The sequence below is a fragment of the Sus scrofa genome, chromosome 13, assembly GCF_000003025.6.
Source record: "Sus scrofa isolate TJ Tabasco breed Duroc chromosome 13, Sscrofa11.1, whole genome shotgun sequence".
Classification (NCBI taxonomy): domain Eukaryota; kingdom Metazoa; phylum Chordata; class Mammalia; order Artiodactyla; family Suidae; genus Sus; species Sus scrofa.
In genome coordinates this window covers 158,277,185-158,299,173 of record NC_010455.5, presented here as the reverse complement: position 1 = coordinate 158,299,173, position 21,989 = coordinate 158,277,185, and the positions used below count along the sequence as shown (strand labels likewise).

The window sequence follows — 21,989 nt, the reverse complement described above, 5'->3', positions numbered from 1 at the left end:
CTGCAACCTATACCACAGCTCATGGCAACACAGGATCCTTAACCTACTAGCAAGGCCAGGGATCGAACCTGCAACCCCATGGTTCCTAGTCAGATTGTTAACCACCTAGCCTCAAGGTTCACATTTTCCATTTGACTATGTGTCTTAAGTCTTTTTAAAAAAATAGCTGTTAACCCTACATGTTCTGAAGTCAGAACTATGTATATTATCTATTGCTATCTAACAATTTATCCCAAATCATAGATGCTTAAAAAACTGAGATTTATTTTTTGTTTATTTATTTATTTTTGTCATTTCTTGGGCCGCTCCCACGGCATATGGAGGTTCCCAGGCTAGGGGTCGAATCAGAGCGTAGCTGCCAGCCTACGCCAGAGCCACAGCAACACGGGATCCGAGCCGTGTTTATGACTTACACCACAGTTCACAGCAACGCCGGATCCTTAAACCACTGAGCAAGGCCAGGGATTGAACCTGCAACCTCATGGTTCCTAGTCGGACTCGTTAACCACTGCACCACGACAGGAACTCCCAAACTGAGATTTATTATTTCGCGGTATCAGAATCAGGGATTTGGAAGAAGCTTAGTTTGGTGGTTTTGGCTCAGAGTCTCTCATGAGGTTATAGTCATCTGAAGCTTAACCTGAGCTGAAGTCTAAGATGACTTCTTCACATGGTTACTGGCAGGAGGCTTCATTTCCTCACCACACAGGGCCTCATAGACTGCTGGGATGACCTCATTACATGGCAGCTTCCACCAGAGTGAATGATCAAGACAGAGTGATAGGAGATGGCTGTCTTTTATGACCTGTCCTTAGAAATGTCATGTCATTTCTGCAGTATTCTAATGGTTTATAGGTCAGTCCTGTTTAATAGGAGGAGATTATATGAGAGTGAATACTTGTATGTTTATTACTTGTTCTTTGCTTATTTTTGTATTGTGGAGGTCCTCTTTCTAATTTCTAAAAATGTAAAGAATACTAACCTGTTGTCACATGCTGGAGTCACATGTGCAGGAGTCATTGAGGGTCATCACAGAGGCTGGCTGGCTCTGGAACAAAGTACAGTCCCAGAAGCCTCACCATTGCTTTTTGCTTCATCCTATTCTCTCCCCCCTTAGGTAATACATTTTATTATTATTATTATTATTATTTTTAGTTTTTTCTACCATTGAATCTGAAAATATGATACATAAAACATAGCTTACTCCAAGCTGTGTTGGCACCTTGCTTTTTTGCTTAATATATCTTGTAGTTCTCTCCTTCTTCTTGTATGTCAGGTTTTCCCTCATTGTTTACAACTGCACAGAGACTTCTTAAGTTTCAGAATACTGTGACAAAGAATCCCATTTTGGACTTAAGTCACAGTATTTACTTATTTAAAATAAGTAAAAGGAATTCCATCCAAAGGGTGGCATTTTCCCAATGAATTTGAAGCAGATTAAGAAAAAAATAGAGCCATGTGCTTGCTTTAAGAATAGTCGTACCCTGTCTTTTTTTTTTTTTTTTTTTTTTTAATTTGTAGTTTGGCAAGGAAATAGCTATTTTTTTATTTCTTAAAAAATGTTATTGGCATATAGTTGATTTACAGTGTTGTGTTTCAGGTGTATAGCAAAGTGAGTCAATTATACATCCATCCATTCCTTTTACCCTGTCATTTTTTTCTTGAGGAAAATAATTATGCTTTTTTTTGAGTGGGAGTTCCTTAGACTCACTGATGGCAGCAGTCTATTACATGGAGTTTTAATCTCAGACTTTTTGATGATACCCAAGTGAATATTTACATTAAATGAGATGGTGTGTATAAAATTCCTTTTAAACTAATGCCTTAGAGCCTATGTGGGTTTCACTGATGTTTTTTTTCAGCTTTGATGTATTGACCCCAGGTAAGTTGCTTAATCTTTCTGTATCTGAGATAGGGATTGCTAATGAAGTAGACTGTTTTCTCCCATATATTTATTGCAAGTTCTTTATTTTTCTATTGTGGAGTTAATCCTTCTGGTTTTTAAGAATTAGAACCCATTGTCAAATGCTATACACATATCTACCCTTTGATTATATTTCTGGACCAGATCCTAGTCACTTCTGTTCTAAAATTTAGTTATGAAATACAGTCTAGGATTAAGGCAGTATCCCCTAGAAGGTGGTTAACTTCTATACTACCTTTTGTGCTGTCTCTAAATCTTGAAATTGAATCATTAAGAATTTAAGAATCTTTTTGGCAGTTTTTGGTTGTATTTGGGAAGAGGATTAAAGGCCTAAAACATAATTAAGCAAGTTATATTTCTATTATAAAAAAAGCATAGTGCATAGAGCTGGGCACCCAGTCCAGTAGAGTGGGCTCTGTCTTGGGATCTCAGCCTGTGAGCACTAGCTGCCTCCTGCTCCTCGCTCCTCAATTTGAATGGCATTAGATAATCATTGACCTTTTCCCCCCACTGTTTGTCTTTTTCTGCCAGAATATGCTATTTACCTGTAGTTTTTTGACTAATAGCAGGTAGTTTGGCCATCTTTTTTTTTTTTTTTGAAGAATCAGCAACGTATTGTAAAGATTTAAATACTAGCTAGATTTTTAAAAAGTTTAAATACTAGTTAAATATTACAATTCAAGTTTTATTGCTACTCTAGCCATTAGATCTAGCTAAATCCACCATTAGAACAACTATAAAGTGATAGAGATGGTAAGGACATGAACCAATAAATCTTTACTTGTTTGGAAATCACAGGTAATAAGTGTGCATAGGAACTGTGACCCTGAAATAGGACTCCTATTTCCAAGAACTCATCCCCAGCTGTTTTTAAAAAGTGCATTTAGACTTTGTCATGTTCCACATGATTGGCTAGCACACTCATATGATGGAAACACAAACTGTTCTTAAATGCCAGACCTATTTTTGAGTTCTGGTACAAGAGATTCGCATCTTTGCTATACCACAGAGTCCGTTCATATGGTAACAAAAGTTTAAACCTTTAGATGACAAAGATAGTATTTTGGGAAAGATTAGGAGCTATTAGTGGTTTTTATCCCTTTTCTCAGGTTTTTATTTTTTGATTTTTGACTCACTTGATCTTTACTGAATAGTAGTAGTACATATCTATTGGCTGTTGGGTTTGAAAACATTTGTTTTTCTGGAATTTCTGAAGTAATTGCTACTGCTATTTGCTGCCTTATTAGAGTTCTCTGCAGTTAATCCACAACAGAGTAGCCACACTTACTAAATTGTTCATTCTTCTCTTCTTCGTAGACATTGAAAGGGGAACAGACATGTTGTTGTGTCTTGGTACTCAGTGTGTTCATGTGTTTGAATAGGGAGAGAATTAAATGTGCCTTAAAAATATTTCTCTTCTGCTGAATTAAACATACCTCTTTTCCTCGTCCTGTCTGTTTCAGGTCAGATGTACCAGCAGTACCCGCAGCAGGCTGGCTATGGCACTCAGCAGCCACAGGCGCCGCCCCAGCCGCCACAGCAGTACGGTATTCAGTATTCAGGTGAGCGGGCAGCCGGAGGGAGCAGTTTTTGTACTCATTAAACTTTAACTCTTTCCTCCTGATCCCTTGACCTGTCTGTTATAGTAGGTATTAAGTATTTATTTATTGGGGAAAATAACATTTGTTTTATTTATTTGTAAATATTTTGCGTAAAAATTTTACTGTAAGTCACCATTTCAGTTTGTCAGTGGATAGGTAAAACTTAGAATCATAGGATTCTTTAATAACTTGTATAAAATTTTTTAATACATAGCTCGCTCCTACTGATTTGATCAACTTATTGCTAGGTGACTTAAAGCTGTAAAAATGCAGTATTTTTCCTCCCTTTTATGTAATACTTTAATTATGCCAGTGTACTCTTAATACTTATAAAAAATATTCACAGTTCCCTCATACATGGAAAGAGGTGATCTTATTAAATAAGAACCAAATTAAGCTACATGGGTTTTTAAATCCCCCCAAAGTATGTAGGAATACCAGAAACAGACCATAAAAGTAGAAATGTGTAAGACATAATTCGGGCAACTAAGAACATAATAATCTCTTTGGTATAGCTTTGAACATTGTGGTTAAGATTCAGGCAGTTTTTACATTTGTTAAATCTGAGAATTTGTGTTTAACTCTGAGTTTACAGTCAAAGATTTAAGTATCAAAATTTCAACTGTAATTTTAAAAATTAGATTAACTCTGCAATACAAAAATGAGCAAAGAAAAGGCAGTAAATAATGGGAGAAAAGTCAACCTCATGAGCAATCCCTATTTCAGGTATGGAAAGATTAAGCAACTTATATGGGGGTCAGTAATCATAACTAGTAAGTACAACCACTGGAGCCCAGGTATAAATCTAGAGTGTTGGTTTAAAAGGAGTTTGTACACATTCTCATTAAATATAAATACCAACTCAAGTATCATCAAAAAATCTGAAATTAGGAGTTCCCGTCGTGGCGCAGTGGTTAACGAATCCGACTAGGAACCATGAGGTTGCGGGTTCGGTCCCTGGCCTTGCTCAGTGGGTTAATGATCCGGCGTTGCCGTGAGCTGTGGTGTAGGTCGCAGACGCGGCTCGGATCCCGCGTTGCTGTGGCTCTGGCGTAGGCCGGTGGCTACAGCTCCGATTCAACCCCTAGCCTGGGAACCTCCATATGCCGCGGGAGCGGCCCAAGAAATAGCAACAACAACAACAACAAAAAGACAAAAAAAAAAAAAAAAATCTGAAATTAAAGCTCCATGTAGTAGACAGCTGCCATCAGTGAGTCTAAGGAACTCTGACTTGAAAATGCCTGATTATTTTCCTCAATAAAAAATGACAGGGTACAACTATTAAAGCAAGCATGTGTTCTATTTTTTTTTTCTTAATATGCTTCAAACCCATTATGAAAATGCATAAATTTTGGGGTTAAAAGTTTCAGAGACCACATAGCCCCCAAGAATATTTACTACCTAGTCTTTTAACAGAAAAATGTTTGCCAACCCTCTGAACTAGATCATAAAGTTCTACCATCAGAGTTGGACATATTTTAATACAAACAGCAATTTATTCAGATTAATTTGTTGTAGAGTGATTTAACATGTAGGTAATAGTTTTTATTATATAAACTATGTGGAAATTTTAACTTGGACTATAATACTGGGGAGAGTTTATGCTTAGGATATAGACCTTTAAAGAAAAATCAGTGTTACAAATTACACAATTTGTAGAAATAATAGATATCTGAGTGGAAAAGAGCTAGGTATCTAATCCAGATAATTTCAACCTTTGCTGTGCTTTAGAATCACCTGGAGAGGTGTGTTTTAAAAGTTATAGGTGCCTGGGCTCTACTCCCAGAGATCTTGTTTCATTTGTCAGGGGTGGGACTTGGGCTTTGATACTTTAAAAACTTTATAGGTCATTCTAAAGTGCAGCCAGGGTTGGGGAGCCACTGATCTTGGCCCATCCACTCATTTTATGAATTTGGGAACCAAGGTTCAAAGAGTTGTGATGTATTGATGCCATTCATTGGGGAAACTAGACCAGAATTCAGTACACTCAACTTTGCAGTTGATTACTTAGCTATCTCATTCTGTGTTCTCCACCCTTGACCAGGGATTAACAGACTTTTCTGCCATAAAAAGCTATATAGTAAGTACTTGAGGCTTTGTGGACCATATGATTCCTTGTCCTGTAATACTCATTTATTTAAAAAACCACAGAATTTCCATTTCTTACCATTTCTTGTCATTTTTACCAAAGTTACTGATTCATTTTGTTTTTCAAAGGAGAGGATGGCAGTGGGAGGGAGAGTGTATACATAATAGAGGTATTGCCACATTTTGATCAAACACTAGTAGGTTGCTAATGAAACAACATCATATGCCCATAGAGTTTATCCCTTCTCTTGAGAAATAATTAAGGATATTGTTGTCCCAAGATTCTATTAAAAAGCTGGTTTAGATTTCAGTTACGATCTTAAGTTGAATAGGCATTTTCAGTATAAAAGCTGAGTCCTTCTGTTTCTCCAAAAATTTAGACAGTAAAACACTTTACATTTATGTAGAGGATAGAAGAAATTGTATGACATTCAAAGTTTTGGTTTCGTATTTAGACATTACCGTGAGTAAAATGCATTAGATATTTAATTTACTTGTTAAAATTTAAGCTTGCTCTTAATGATTTTAGTCAGGGTCTTCACTGAGTAAAGTTTAGTTCTTTTCAAATTATTATCTTTGTATTTCTGATCCTGCTAGTCCTTTTAACTTGAATTTGGGAGATATGGAACTAGTCAACTAAATACTCTGCTTGGTGGTGGTAACATTGGACCATCTTTGACACTCTGCTGGTTTGGCAGTTTCCCTCTGTGACCTTTTCCAGTTTTATTCATGGACTATGTCAAAAAGCTTTCTTTCATGAGTAAATTTTGAACCCAGGTTCAAGGTGAGTTCAGAATATACTCAAATTCATTCAATCCTTTTTATTTTTTTTAATGCAGGGTTGTACATATTTTAATAATTTTCTTATGTATCTGGTATTTAATGCTGACAGGATTCCAGTCAATGGAGAGGTTTCATTGCAAGTAGCTGCAGGTGTGTTTCATGGTAGAGATAAAAGTTTTTAGTGAAGCAGACCTTTTCTTTTACAAAATTTTACATCCTAGTAACTAATGAATATAGATGTTGCTTTTTGTGGGGCAATATGATATGCTTTCATGTGTTACCTTGTTACTGCTAAGCCAGAAGTTTGAATTATAAAGGCAAAAAAGATTTTAAGAATTGTGAAAATGGGCACTTAATGTTTATTCTTAAATGGCTTAGTTTTTATAGTGTGAATAAACCTTAAAGCATCTCATTAGCACAGTAAGATGTTTGTAGCACTATTGTTTCATTTAATATTCTCTACAATGTTTTTTTTATTTGGTACTGTTTTAAGGCTTCCCCTCAAAACCAGGTTAATAACTAGCTTTTGAATTAATTTCTACACTTATCATTTGAGCATCTACTGTATATACTGGGAGTTATGCTAGAATAGGCACTTGCTCTCAGGGATTATATAGTTTAGAAGAAGTTGCAGTAGAAGAATATATGTAGTAGTTTTAGTTTTAGAGGATTTAAGAAATTATCTGGAAAACACTTCTTTGATACTATGTGGTCTTGAAATATGGAATCTACTACTCTACTTGTTACAAAAGTACTCAGGATTAAGTTTGTTAAATTTCTCATCATTTTTGGTCCATAACCGTAAGACTAATTCTCTGAAAAATGTTTACCAAAAGAAAAAATAAGATCTGCATGTTTTGCCTTTTCAGCAGGCTATAGTCAGCAGACCGGACCCCAACAACCTCAGCAGTTCCAGGGATATGGCCAGCAACCAACTTCCCAGGCACCGGCTCCTGCCTTTTCTGGCCAGCCTCAGCAGATGCCTGCTCAACCACCACAGCAGTACCAGGCGAGCAGTTACCCTCCACAGACTTACACTACCCAGACTTCCCAGCCTACTAATTACACTGTGGCCCCTGCCTCACAACCTGGAATGGCTCCAAGCCAACCCGGGGCCTATCAGCCCAGACCAGGTTTTACTCCACCTCCTGGAAGTACCATGACCCCTCTTCCAAGTGGGTCTAACCCTTATGCACGTAGCCGTCCTCCCTTTGGTCAGGGCTATACCCAACCTGGACCAGGTTACCGATAAAGAGGCTCAGTTACACTGATGATTGTAGCTGCTAGCTCTTTGCCTCCCAAAAGACTCCAATACTACTATTTTAATTTGTATTGAAGTTCAGAAATTTAAAAAGCAGAGCATTTTTTATTGTTGCTGTTAATTGAGAGTATAATTTGCTGGGAAAAAAAAAAAGACCAAAATGAAAGTTCTTTTCCTCCCTTGCTTAAAATAAGTGTAGCAGCTTCCTAGTTACTTTGGAACACTACTCTTAAATGTGTGCAAAGTGATTGACTTTCTAGCTTGCCTTGTCCAGAGGATATTAAAATGCTAGGTTGAAGTTCAGTCATCTTACTTGGCTTTTTACTATTAACATGATGTACTAAAGTAGATTCCTTTGAAAAGACAACTAGATATTATGTATAAAATGTAACACTGATAGGTTAATAAAGATGATTGAATCCATTAATGGTCTTGTAATTTAATTTAGTCATTGACACTATATAGACATGAGAAAAAAAGCAATAGAAATTGATGTTTTGGTCTTGAAATGTAGACATTTTATCTTATGCCTTTCTATTCAGAAATGCACAGTCCTGTTGAATTTTGTCCTTTGGCTTAAACCAATGAAACTTGAAAGTGGATTTCACGGAAAGATAGATTAGCATTATACATAAACACAATAGATACTGTATTAAAAAATACAAAGAGAGGATCCTAACTTAGAATTTTCCTTACAGAGGTGAACCATTCAGCGATAACTCAGTCTTAAAAAAAAACTACATCTCTTTATTGCAGAGTTAATACTTGTTTGAAAAACATAAAATGTAGTATTGATAAAATTGAAGCATGTTGAAAGGATGCAAAGAAAGTTCCTTTAAGAATGAGGGCAACAATGCAACATTCCCATCTCTCTCCCCAAATGAAGTGGAACACTACTTTTGTAAATTAAAATGAGATTTTCATTACGAGTTGAGTTAGATAGAATTATGAAAACAGCCTTGGTAACATTCATTCCTAGAGATTTTCTGTGTTAAAAATATAGTAAATACCCTATAAAATAATAGGGATTTCATCATGCATTATCCTTTTGTGCTTTAGACTTTACAGTTTCTGCATAAAGCTTGATTTGAATTAAAAACAGCAGGAACACAGCTGCTTAAAGGGATAGTTTTACAAAGAAAATTCAGACTAACATATTTCGGGGTAGAGAAAGAACAAAATAGGTGTCTTGAAATGCTATATCAAATTCTCAATTCCATTTTTAGCTAATATGAATTTACTGATTTAAACAAAATTTTAATCACATAACTTGCAGATATTTAAGGAAATATTATTAGCATGAGTGGCTATATTTAAACGCTTCAGAAGAGATACTCAGCTGTTGCTGAAAAGTTGAAGTTTAAATAAACAAGTAAATATTAGGACTTTTTTCCTCCCAGATTTATATGCTGAAGATAATTTGACCTAATAAGTTAAACTAAGTAGAGATTTATGGAATTAACTCACCAGTAGGAAGAATACACAATAAAAGTAAATATTTTAACAAGTATATTAGTTTTTTGATGTTAATTTTGTTATAAAAGTATCTCAAAACATCATTACAACAATGTGATAAATAATATACAATGATCTCTTAAAATACCATGAAAAGGGAGCCAGCTTCCCCAAAAAATGTTATTCTGTTAATGTCAATATCTTGCTTTTTTAAAATGACTTTGTAAAACCTGATAAATATTCTTAGCAATCTTTCTAATAAACATCTAATACTGCTATTAATTAGATTTTAAACTTTTATACATAGTAAACATAAGAGCTTTAAATGCATGTGACAAATATCATACTGTTTCCAATTATTTTTTGCCATGTTGAAACAGAAGGCACTTTTGAACATGATTGTAGCATCTACCATTTTCCAGGAATTGTGGTCCCACATTCATACCACTGGACGTAATTAATTTGGGTGTGACCGCCAATTTCTCCGAATTGGACAGGTTCCTGGCGAACTGCTCTGAAATAGCCTAAGAGGGAAAATAATTAATTTTAATAGCTGCTATGTTTTATTTTTGTCCTCACTGCTCATAGATTGAAGGGTGTCACCGAATGCCTAAAGTTTATGCTAGGTAGAACAGAGTATTTTAGAAAGTGAATAGCAACAGAGGTACTGCTGTCTTTGCTGAAGTAGTAAGGGCTGGCAATATATCAGGATAGGATGCTGGGCAGTGTTTGAGAGAGAAAGCTGACAAGAGGCAGGACTTGGGAGAGTTTTTGTTTTGTCATTGACCAAGTTCAGTACACACAGTACGTGAAAGTATACTTTGTGTACACAGACTAGTGGTGGGCTCTGAAGAAGTGACCTGGTAAAGATGTGTTATACTAACATGTTAGGAAACAAAAGAAAGGTAGTTCTAAGACTGTTAAATTTCTAAGAATTAAACTTTGGTGAAATCTTTCTTCCTACACTAAATGATTAAAAGCTTTTGCTGTGACTGTAAAATGGAAATAGGTGTAATTTACAGTATATTTTATATCCATTTCCTCTGAGGCAACAGTTTCTACTTCCTCTTAATGAGTACACAGATCTCACTGAGTCATCTTTTACTATGCCTGGTATTTTTAGTACTAGGGAACAAAATGTGTTGCTCAAAAGACTTATCAAATAATTTTAAGTATTTAAATAAACTCTCTTGGTAATTCCTGAGTAATATGGATATTTAACTTATCCTCTCCTACCCTGCCTGGGCAGGGGGGCTAAGTCAGTTTTCAGTCCTTTCAATCCTCATTAAGCAGCTTGGTGCTAATGTGCCTTTAGCGAGTTGCAGTGGTTAGTCATTTCTCAGCAGAACTGTTTTAATTGTGTTTGTTTATAAGGCAAATAATATTTTTTTTCCTTCTATCAAAGTAGTAAAGCTGTCTTTAAAAAACTTTTTTAAAGGAATAAAGAAAACTGTCACACTGTGTGCTCAGTGTGACAAAAACTATAAAGGTAATACATGAATGATTTAAGTTTGGGAAATGCTGCACTTTTATAGCTGACATTGCAAATTTAGGTTTTCCTGAAGTAGAATGCATTTATGTAAATCTGTTTAATTTCCATTGGCTCTAAGGAACAGCAGCTTAAGGAATGGGAGGAAACTTGAGAAACTTCTATTAAAGTCTTTATATTAAGGTCTTTTGTGAAGTCTTTCTAGGCAGATAAAGTTGTGTACTACAGAATTATTTTAAAGTGATTACTTCCTCAGCTTGAATGCTTTTTGGGTTAATTTATGAGAGCCTCCTGGTTATGAGGAGGCTCAGAAAACATACCTTCTTTGGTGGGTAACTGGTCAGAAGAGAGTTGCTGTCCTGTGCGTCCATCTAAAAATGAGTCCACAAACTGGCAGTGATCTTCTCCATGGCCTCTCTGATCTCCTATGTTATAAAATTTTCCTGAAAAAAAAGAAATTAAAAGGTCCATGAAGTGTTACTTTCTTTGATAGAGGCAACTCTGAAATAAATTTTTTTCAGATTTTTATTTTATTACTCAATGAATTTATTACATTTGTAGTTGTACAATGATCATCACAGTCCAATTTCATACGATTTCCATCCCACAACTCAAGCACATCCTCCCACCCCCCAAACTGTCTCCTTTGGAGACCATAAGTTTTTCAAAGTCTGTGAGTCAGCATCTGTTCTGCAAAGAAGTTCAGTCTGTCCTTTTTTCAGATGCCACATGTCAGTGAAAGCATTTGATGTTGGTGTCTCATTGTATGGCTGACTTCACTTAGCATGATAATCTCTAGGTCCATCCATGTTGCTAAAAATGCTGGTATTTCGTTCCTTTTGATGGCTGAGCAATATTCCATTGTGTATATAATATGTACCACCTCTTCTTGATCCACTCCTCTGTCAATGGACATTGAGGTTGTTTCCATGTCTTGGCTATTGAAAATAGTGCTGCACTGAACATTGGAGTACATGTGTCTTCTTGAGTTTTTTGGTTTTCTCTGGGTAGATGCCCAGGAGTGGGACTGCTGGATCAAATGGTAGTTCTATTTTTAGTTTTCTAAGGAATCTCCATACTGCTTTCCACAGTGGTTGCACCAATTTACATTCCCACCAACAGTGTACTAGGGTTCCTTTTTCTCCACACCTTCTCCAGCACTTGTTGTTTGTAGACTTTTTGATGCTGGCCATTCTGGCTGGTGTAAGGTGGTGCCTCATATTGGTGTTCATTTTGCATTTCTCTAATAATGAGTGATGTTGAACATCTTTTCATGTGTTTTTTTGCCATCTGTATGTCTTTTTTGGAGAACTGTCTGTTTAGATCTGCCCATTTTTGGATGGGGTTGTTTTTTTGGTATTGATCTGTAGGAGGTGTTTATAAATTTTGGAGATGAATCCCTTGTCAGTTGATTCATTTGCAAAGATTTTCTCCCATTCTGTGGGTTGTCTTTTCGTTTTGTTTAGGGTTTCCTTTGCTGTGCAGAAACTTAAGTTTGATTAGGTCCCATTTGTTTATTTTTGTTTTTACTGTCATTACTCTAAGAGGTGGATCTGAGAATATGTTGCTGTGGTTTAGGTCAGAGAGTGTTTGGCCTACGTTTTCCTCTAAGAGTTTTATAGTGTCTGGTCTTATATCTAGGTCTTTAATCCATTTGGGGTTTATTTTTGTGTATGGTGTTAAGGAGTGTAATAATTTCATTCTTTTACATGTGGCCGTGAAATAATGAAGTTGTTTGAAATAATCTGTTTTCACTGTTCTTGTACCCCCACCCCCTGCCCACCCGCCTCCTTTCACTCTGGTTCAAGCTATCGCTTCAGTCAGTGTTCCTTGACTGAACTATGGAGTGGACACCCAGCTGGCACTTCTGCTTTCACCTTGTATTTCCCTGTTCTTCCTCCCTTCCCCAAATCTCTCCAGCAGTCTTCTGTTATACTCAGAATAAAACCTGGATTCCTTACCTGGTTTTCAAGCTTCACCTGCCTGATCTCCCCCTTACTCAACCTCAGCCATGTTAGTGGAGCAAGCAAGGCATTTTCTGCCGCAGGCCTTTGTGTTTCTTTCCTTTTACCTCTGGTGGTTTCTCCTTCCATTTTTGCTTCCTTGGTTCCTTCTCATGATTTTCTTCTCAGCACAAGTGGTACCTTTCAAAGGAGGCTTTTGCTAACCATTCTAACTAAAGGCATTTTCATTTAGCCATTTTCTGTCGATTTTCACTGCATTCAGTCATTTCCTCTCATCCTTTTTTTTTCCTTCAAAGCACTATATGAAATTCTTATTTACATGTTTGTTTTCTGTCTCTCCCCATTAGATTGTAAGCTACAAAGAGCAGGAATGTCTTACTTCCTGTCTTGCCCCCAATACCTAGAACAGTTTCCCAACAAAGCAGGCAATAGTTGTTGAATGATTGAACAAATGCCTGCCTTTCTATGCTGGGGTAAGTCTTACTTATTTAAAATTTTTACTGTATGAATATGGAAGAGAAAATGATAACCCACTGAGTCTGGGGTAAGGAGTTATAGCCCTTCTGCCTCAGTGTTTTTATTTTTGTTTTTACATTTTTTGGCCACACCCATGGCATGTAGAAGTTCCCAGGCCAGGGATCAAACCCACACCACAGCTGTTACTAGAGCCGCAGCAGTGACAACACTGGATCCTTAACCTACTGACCACAAGAGCCCTGACTCGATGTTTTAATCTTGCTCTTGTCTCTGACAAACTTAAAATCTTAAATATGTGATTTTATAATAACCATGACTGATTTTTATTACCAGGAGGTTTTTTATCCTTGGTTGGCTATTTACCTTGGATGTGGCTTGTTTTTCTGCGTTCAAGTTTGCCATGATGGCATTGTTTCAAATTGCATTTTCATTATTTACTTTCTAACAGCATATTTCAAATTGTGGATTCCAGTAACATCTTTCTCAAAAAAATGCCAAAACTTGTATTTATGTCACACATTATTTACAGGTGTCCATAGGAAAGGCCAATTTACAGAAGTGTGCAAAGTGTTCCCTGAAGGACAAGGCTCAAAACAACTGTGGCCCAGCTTACCTGTGAGGGAATCACTCAGATAAATCTTGTATCTGAGAGAGTTGCACAGCTGCACCCCTACAAACTTTTTATACCAGGTCCTTTTGACATACTGTTTGCCCTTACATTCTGAGTAAGAGTCTGAATTAAAGGGTCTCTCAGTCCAGATGGCATCTCTTCCTGCTGCATAAAGAAAGCACATGGTTTGAGTTTAGTATCTGACTTTGCGTAATGAAGTGTCTTAAAAACTTTTTAGTAAGTAGTTTGAAGAGTTCATTGTCAACTTGCTGATACCTGGTTTCCTCCAGTGCTAAGTATTAGAGCCCCAAATATAGGAGTTTAAACACATAAACGACTAATTAAATTTATCAATACTGAGGTAAATCTTGGAGCAGTATGTGTCAGTATTGAATAGACTCTGCAGTGCTACATGTAGAGAGCATCCTTTTAAGAACAAATTTAGATTTTTTTTTCAGCATATTATACAATTTAAACAGTTGCTTTAATGTGACTTGTTATTAAAAGTGGAAATGAGGGTGCTGTATCTTGACTTCATTATTAAACAAAGTTAGAGTTGATCTGTTACATGAATGAAAGCAGATTCCAAAATGTTAACCTTGTTCCTGGAACATCATGGGCTCTCAATGTTGAATGTTTTAGGTAAGCATTCACACCAGATTGATATTCTAAGAAGGCTAAATGGACTAAAATGAAATCATGACTGAAATTCTACCATACCTGGTTAGTTGAATCCTTGCAAGAAGAAGGATATAGTTGTGTTCTTAAGATAGGTACTTACCAGAAACTGGCTCACTCACTCTTGGGTCAGCTGAGAAGAAATAGCAAACACAAGAGTCAGAAGTTATTAGGTAAGGCCCAGTGTTCTACGGTACAATAAAGAAGATGGGTGCTTATACTTGCTAAGTATCCTGAAAAACAGTGCACTCTTGTTAAAGTTCAAATTTGAAACTTGTGTATTTTGTTTTGGGAATTGTTCTCCATTGGAGAATCTCCTGTGTCTCGTACTCAGCTGTATCTTCTATATGTGACTTGAGTAGTCTATTGCTGTTCTAGACTTTACTTTCATTTGAAAAACTTCCATCTTTTAGTTTCCTAAAGAACTGTTAATGGTAAAATCACCAAGATCCCATGAACTGCAGTTAGTGTAAAAATTACACACTAATGCTGTAAGTACAGATGTATCTCATTAAGGAATTGGAGCTTAGGCCAAATTAGAAAATTTCGCAGCTGTTTATCATAAAAAATATGAAATGAATTCCCTTTCTGGATATTGCAGCACAGTATGTCTGATATTCTAGGCAGGGAGGAGCATTCATTCACTATTTTTGAGAGATTGACTATGTGCTTTTTTCTTTTAAACTGATAGGCCTTTTTTTTTTTTTTTTTTTTTTTTTTTTCTTTTTGCTATTTCTTTGGGCCACTCCTGCGGCATATGGAGGTTCCCAGGCTAGGGGTCGAATCGGAGCTGTAGCCACCGGCCTACGCCAGAGCCACAGCAGCTCAGGATCCGAGCCGCGTCTGCAACCTACACCACAGCTCATGGCAACGCCGGATCGTTAACCCACTGAGCAAGGGCAGGGACCGAACCTTCAACCTCATGGTTCCTAGTCGGATTCGTTAACCACTGCGCCACGACGGGAACTCCTGCCTTTTTTTCTGACATGAAGATAAGTGAGGAAGAACCTAAGTGGTGTTTCCTTAAAGGTACCTTTGTTAGTTTGCTTTTTCAAATGATTTTTTTTTTTTTTTTTTGAAATTCAAGAAATGCTTTACCCAGTGTTTAGCTGGGTTCCTAACAAGCTGTGTGAAGCCTTTTGGTGCTTTATATCCTTGCTAAGATATAATCACTGTTGATATGGTTACCTGATTCAGTACTGAAGGCCACTGTGTTGCTGGCTGGGCCTTCACCAAGTGGGTTTTTGGGTTTCACCTGGAATTCATAGCTGTGTAGGAGAAAAAAACCAAATGTATTATTCAGGGGTAGGAAACATTTTCTTGTCATACTGATGTTCCTTCTGATTCTGTTTTGAAATCATCTTAATGGTGAATGGACATGTATTCTAGAAGCAGCTTCAAGAAAGAAAAAAGTCTTTAATTTTACTTTCCAAACTGCTTATCTAATTGTTTTCTAGAAGAAAAGGATTAAGTTAATTTTTTAAAAGACAGTTGTCTTTTAAAAACTCCTAACATCTAAAATGGTAATAAATACGTATCAATAATTACCATAAATGTCAGTGAACCTAATGCTTCAATCGAAAGACAGAGTGGCAGATTGGGTTAAGAAAAAAAAAAAAAGCCTACAATATACTTCCTGTAAGATACCCCCTAATTTAGGGCAAAGAAAATAGATTGAAACTGTGAGGGGATGGGAAAAAATTTCATGCAAAAGGAAAAGACAAAGTGGGAGTTGCAGTACTCATCAGATGAAATAAATTTTAAAAGTCACAAAGATGAAGGGCATTATATAATGATAAAAACAATACAAGAGGAATTTATACTTGTCAGCACTCAAAGACACAAATACTAACAAAGAGAGAAGTTGACAGAGTACAATAGACTTTAACACCCCACTGACATAAATGGACAAATCTTCCAGATAGAAAATTTAAAAGGTAGCAGATACGCTAAATGATAAAATGGAACACTTGGACTTGATAGTTTCAGAACATTACATGTAAACATGGCCCCCCCAACACACACATTGTTTTTAATTGCACATGAATATTCCCCAGGTTGACCACACACTAGGGAACAAAACCAGCCTCAACAAACCTGAGTATAGAAATTATCTCAAGCATCTTTTCTGACCACAATGGTATGAAACTGGAAATCAGTCACAGAAAAAGAGAGTAAAACAATTACATAGAGACTCAACAGTATGCTACTGAAAAACCAGTGGATCAGTGATGAAATCACAAGAGGAAATTAAATACCTTGACATAAATGACACAACACAACCATACAAAAGCAGTTCTTAGGGGGAAGTTCATAGTGACATAAGCCTTCCTCAACAAGAAAAATCTCAAACAGCCTGACCCGCCACTTAAGAGAATTAGAAAAAAAACAAACAAAACCTAAGGTCAGCAAAAGGAGGGAAATACAATAAATATCAGAAAGGAAATAAAATAGAAAAGAATAGGAAAAAGCCAATGAAACTAAGAGCTGGTTCTTTCAAAGATAAAATTGACAAATTTCTGGCCAGGCTCATCAAGAAGAAAAGTGAGAATTTATACAGTAAATGAGAAAGGAGATTAACAACTGATACTGCAGAAATAGAAAAAACCCATAAAGGGATACTATGACAATTAATATGCCAACAAATCTGACAACCTAGAAAAAATTGACGGGTTTCTAGAAACATAACAGTCTATCAACTGAAGAACAACTGACCAAATCATTAGAAGTGAAGTAGAATCTAATTTAAAAACTCAAAAGTCCAGGACCAGATGGCTTCCTAGGTGGATTTTACCAAACATACAAAAACCTTAGAATGATGCTTAAATTCTTCCAAAAGATTGAGGAGGAGGGGACACTCTTAAAAGACAGTCTATGAAGCTACAATTACCCTAATACCAAAACCAGACAAAGACCACCAAAAAAGAAAGTTACAGGCCAATCAATATCTTTGATGAATATAGATGCAAACATTCTCAAGTTATTAGCCAACCAAATCCAACAATACATAAAACAGATCATACACTGTGACCAAGTGGTATTTACCCCAAGTTCAAAAAGATGGTTCAGCATTGGCAAATCAATTGATATCATAACCACATTAACTAAATAAAAGACAAAAACCACATGATCACCTCAGTAGATGCAGAAAAAGCATTTGACAAAATACAACATCCATTCATGATAAAAACTCTTACCAAAGTGGGTATAGACAGAACATAACATAATAAAAGCTATTTATGACAAAGCCACAGCCAATATAATACATAATAGTGAAAAGCTGAATAAAATCTGGAACAAGGATGCCCACTTTTTTTTTTTTTTTTTTTTTTGTCTTTTTGCCTTTTCTAGGGCCGCTCCTGTGGCATATGGAGGTTCCCGGGCTAAGGGTCTAAATGGAGCTGTAGCTACTGGCCTATGCCAGAGCCACAGCAACGTGGGATCTGAGCCGCATTTGCGACCTACACCACAGCTCACGGCCATGCCGGATACTTAACCCACCGAACAAGGCCAGGGATCGAACCTGCAGCCTCGTGGTTCCTAGTCGGATTTGTTAACCACTGCACCACAGCAGGAACTCCCAAGGATGCCCACTCTTATTTCTTCTATTCAATGTAGTATTGAAAGTCCTAGCCACAGCAATCAGACAAGAAATAAAAGGTATACAAATTGGGAGGGGAGAGGTAAAAATTATCATTATATGCAGATGACTTGATAATATGTATAGGAAACCTTAAAAACTCCAAATAAAAACTATTAGAACTGATAAACGAATTTAGCAAGGTAGCAGGATACAAGATTAACATACAGAAATAAGTTTATTTACACTAGCAATGAAATACCAGAAAGGAAATGCAAAAAAAAAAAACTTTTAAAAGCACAACCCCAAAATAAAATACTTAGGAATAAACATGACCAAGGAGGTGAAAGATGTATATGATGAGAATATAAAATAGTAAGGAAACTGAAGATGATTCAAAGAAATGGAAAGATATCCCATGCTCTTGGCTTGGAAAAAGTAATGTTATTAAAATGGTCATACTAAAAAAAAACAAAAACCAAAAAAACAAAACAAAAAAAACTGAAAAAAAATGTCTGTCCTACCCAAAGCAGTCTACAGATTCAATGCAATCCCTATCAAATTAACCATGACATTTTTCAAAGAAGTAGAACAAATAATCTTAAAATTTATATGGAGCAGTGAAAGACCCAGAATTGCCAAAGAAAAAGAACAAAGCAGGCAATAGTACAAAGCTATAGTAAATAAAATGGCATGGTCCTGGCACAAGATGGATCAATGGAACAGAAAACAAAGCCCAGAAATAAACCCACACATCTGTGGTTAATCTTTGACTAGGCAAGAATATACAATGGGGGAAAGATAGTCACTTTAGTAAGTGGTTCTGGGAAAGTTAGCTGCATGTAAATCAATGAAATTAGAACACATCCTCATACCATACAGAAAAATAAATTCAAAATGGATTAAAGACTTAAATATAAGATATGATACCATAAAACTCTTAGAAGGGCTCATAGGCAAAACATTCTTTGACATAAATCTTACCAATGTTTTCTTAGGTCAGCCTCCCAAGGTAATGGAAATAAAAACATAAATAAACAAACAGGACCTGATTAAAGTTGCAAGCTTCTGCACAGCAAAGGAAACCACAAACAATGAAAAGACAACAGAGAATGGGAGAAAATATTTGCAAATGTTGTGACCACCAAAGGCTTAATTTCCAAAATAAACAATTCATACAACTCAACAACAAAAAAACAACCCAACTGGAAAATGGGCATTAGACCTAAATAGACATTTCTCCAAAGAAGTACAGATGACCAATAGGCACATGAAAAGTTGCTCAACATTGCTAATTATTAGAGAAATACAAATCAAAACTACAGCAAAGTACCATCTCGTGCCAGTCAGAATGGCCATCATTAAAAAGTCTACAAATAAAAATGCTAGGAAGGGTGTAGAGAAAAGGGAACCATCCTACACTGTTGGTAGGAATGTAAATTAGTGCAGCCTCTATGGAAAACAGTATGGAAGTTCTTCAGAAAACTAGAAATGGAATTACCATGAGATCCAGCATTCCCACTCCTGGACATATATCCAGACAAACTAGAATTCAAAAAAGATGCACATGCCCCTATGTTCATAGCAACACTATTCACAACAGCCAAGACATGGAACCAACCTAAAATGTCCATTGACAGATGACTGGATAAAGAAGATGTGGTACATATATGGAAAGGAATACTGCTTAGCCATAAAAAAGAACAAAATAATGCCATCCGTAGCAACATGGATGGAACTGGGATTATCATACTAAATCAGCAAGAGAAAGATCCTGTATGATATCACTTATATGTGGAATGCAAAATATGATACAAGTAAACTTTGAAACAGAAACAGACTCACAGACATAGAGAATAGACTTGTGGTTGCCAAGGGGGAGGGAGTTGAGGGAGGGATGGAGTGTGAGGTTGGGTTTAGGAGATGTAAGCTATTATATGTAGAATGGATAAATGACAAGATCTCACTGTATAGCACAGGGAACTATATTCAATAGTCTATGATAAACCATATAGAAAAGAATATTAAAAAAATAATATAAAAAATCCCCAAAAAACTCCAAATTAATAGAAGTAACTGGGCAGATTGGTAATGCACACACAGGAAAGAGGTATGTGGAGGACCCATTCTAATTCCAGTAACCAGGAACCTAAATTCCCTTTGAAAGTTTCAGCTATTTCCTAGTAGCAGAGAATTGCAAAAATTCCTTTTTATTCTTTATTATCCCAATCCTGGGTCTAGCCTCAGATGCAGGCAATGTTCCTTATTGTGGGGTTTGAACTATCAGTCAGAATCACATGACAGTGTTGCAGTGGGGTAAGTTTGTTTAAAATGCAGATTTCTAGCTTCATTCCAGTTAATGAATTCATATTTGAGGGTTTCCAGGTAGGTATTTTTATAATAAGTTCCTGAGGTGAATCCTGCGCCCACTGACATTTGAGAACTACTAGACTTAGCCATGAAACTATTTTGTTGCAGGAGTTGCTGGTTATATCTCCTGGAATTCAGGTCTTCTGTGGATTATGGGAAGCCACACGAGTAGGGACATGGTAGTATCACCTCATGAAGAGCATGGGCACAAAGTCACTTCTCTTCCTCTATAAACTGGATTCATATGGGCCGGGCCCTTAATCCTTTACATTAAAAAAAAAACCCAAAAAACAAAAAACATAAAATAACCATATCCCTTGTAGTTATATTTGATTCTATCCTTAAGAGTTGTGCACTAAATTGCTATGCAGTATTTGACAAGTTTCACCCATAGAATATTCAAGCAGAGCAAATTCTTTTAAATTCAAACAGTGAAGCTATTTCCTGTTTGCCTAAAACTAAGATTTCCTTTCAGTAGCACCCTTACTGGGAAAGTAATTTTGAATGTAAAACTAGCTTAAGTCAGCTAATAGAACTGTGAGTCTCAAAATTATAAAATACTTTTGGGAGATAATTCCCCTTTTGGGGAAGTTTGTAGTTGAATAAGAATATAGAACACACATAAAATGTTTTATAAAAAAGTGAAAAACAGGATGACAGCCCTCAATTTAATATGGAGGATACCAAGTAAGCAATAATGGAGACCTTTCTGGGGGTCAAGGAGTCAGATTTTTTAATACTGACATACTACATTACAACACACCTGGAATTTATAAGGAAGACAGATTGTAGCATTACAATGGCAACCAATTTTGAGTTCTTTCTATGTATTAGATACTACATATAAAAAGTAATACAACACACACAAACCCCAAGAGATAGGTATAATCTTATTTTTTCAGTTAAGAACAATGAGGCTCTTAAGCATTGAACTCTTATTGTCTTTGCTTTTCCAAACTTTCAAACTTTGTGATATGGGGATTAAAACATGCAAGGTTTTTATAGTGAAAGGCCAAATATCAAAGCATTTTGTAAACTAATCAACTGATAGAAAGTGCTATTATCCTTTGCAATAAGAGATTGCTGATATATGACCACTCATGTTGCTTATTTAAATAAATTGCACATACATGGTGTGTTTTGGCATAAAATTATTTCCCACAGATTGATTTCAATTTCAGGGGCCTGATGATTTTATATTAAGAAAAAGTCACCCCACTCTGGTGAACTAAAAGTGGAAAAAAGAAATCATAGGAATCTGGACTTTGATTCAATGGACAATGCATTCCACATTCCAGGCTATTGCCAAAGAGTCCTGTGCTTTGGCCCAAGTCTGATTGCCGAGATTATCACCATATCTTTTTATTTCACAGCTATTTACAACTTAGCTGTATTTGTAGCATGGCCACAAATACTGATACGCTACTTTTTTTGGCCACCATTTTATGATACATGACAAGTTCTGAAGAAATCACTTCAAACTAAGTTTAATTAATAGTATCAGAACTAAACAGGGCATATTTTTTGGTTAATTAAACAAAAAATATATAAACAGAATATATTTTAAAAACAAAAATCTTTCCCAAAAGCACATTTTATCACAAGATTTATGACTGTATAGGTAAAAGAGAGTAATGTCTCAGAGAAGATATTGATTATACATAGGAAATAAGCGTAGGATTTTATCTATGCAACAATTCCATAGAAGA

General features: G+C 36.1%; 2 protein-coding genes across 54 annotated transcripts in view; one reads left to right on the top strand and one right to left on the bottom strand.

The window, feature by feature from the left end:
* Positions 1–8,084, top strand: part of TFG (TRK-fused gene) — a 35,813-nt gene extending 27,729 nt beyond the window's left edge. For 2 of the 4 annotated variants that reach the window (XM_021070561.1, XM_021070563.1), the window contains exons 7-8: positions 3,388–3,486; positions 7,266–8,084. In XM_021070561.1, coding sequence (XP_020926220.1) covers positions 3,388–3,486; positions 7,266–7,648 — 482 coding nt within the window. In that variant the 3' untranslated portion in view covers positions 7,649–8,084. The remainder of the gene's footprint in view (positions 1–3,387; positions 3,487–7,265) is intronic. The other 2 variants (XM_021070562.1, XM_021070564.1) reach the window with 1 other exon arrangement.
* ABI3BP (ABI family member 3 binding protein) overlaps positions 8,081–21,989 on the bottom strand; it is a 277,390-nt gene continuing 263,481 nt past the window's right edge. For 40 of the 50 annotated variants that reach the window (XM_021070523.1, XM_021070517.1, XM_021070524.1 and 37 more), the window contains 5 exons: positions 15,519–15,598; positions 14,434–14,463; positions 13,656–13,817; positions 10,922–11,044; positions 8,387–9,636 (listed from right to left, as the gene is read on the bottom strand). In XM_021070523.1, coding sequence (XP_020926182.1) covers positions 9,521–9,636; positions 10,922–11,044; positions 13,656–13,817; positions 14,434–14,463; positions 15,519–15,598 — 511 coding nt within the window. In that variant the 3' untranslated portion in view covers positions 8,387–9,520. Of the gene's footprint in view, positions 9,637–10,921; positions 11,045–13,655; positions 13,818–14,433; positions 14,464–15,518; positions 15,599–21,989 lie in introns of all 50 variants that reach the window. The other 10 variants (XM_021070531.1, XM_021070533.1, XM_021070534.1 and 7 more) reach the window with 2 other exon arrangements.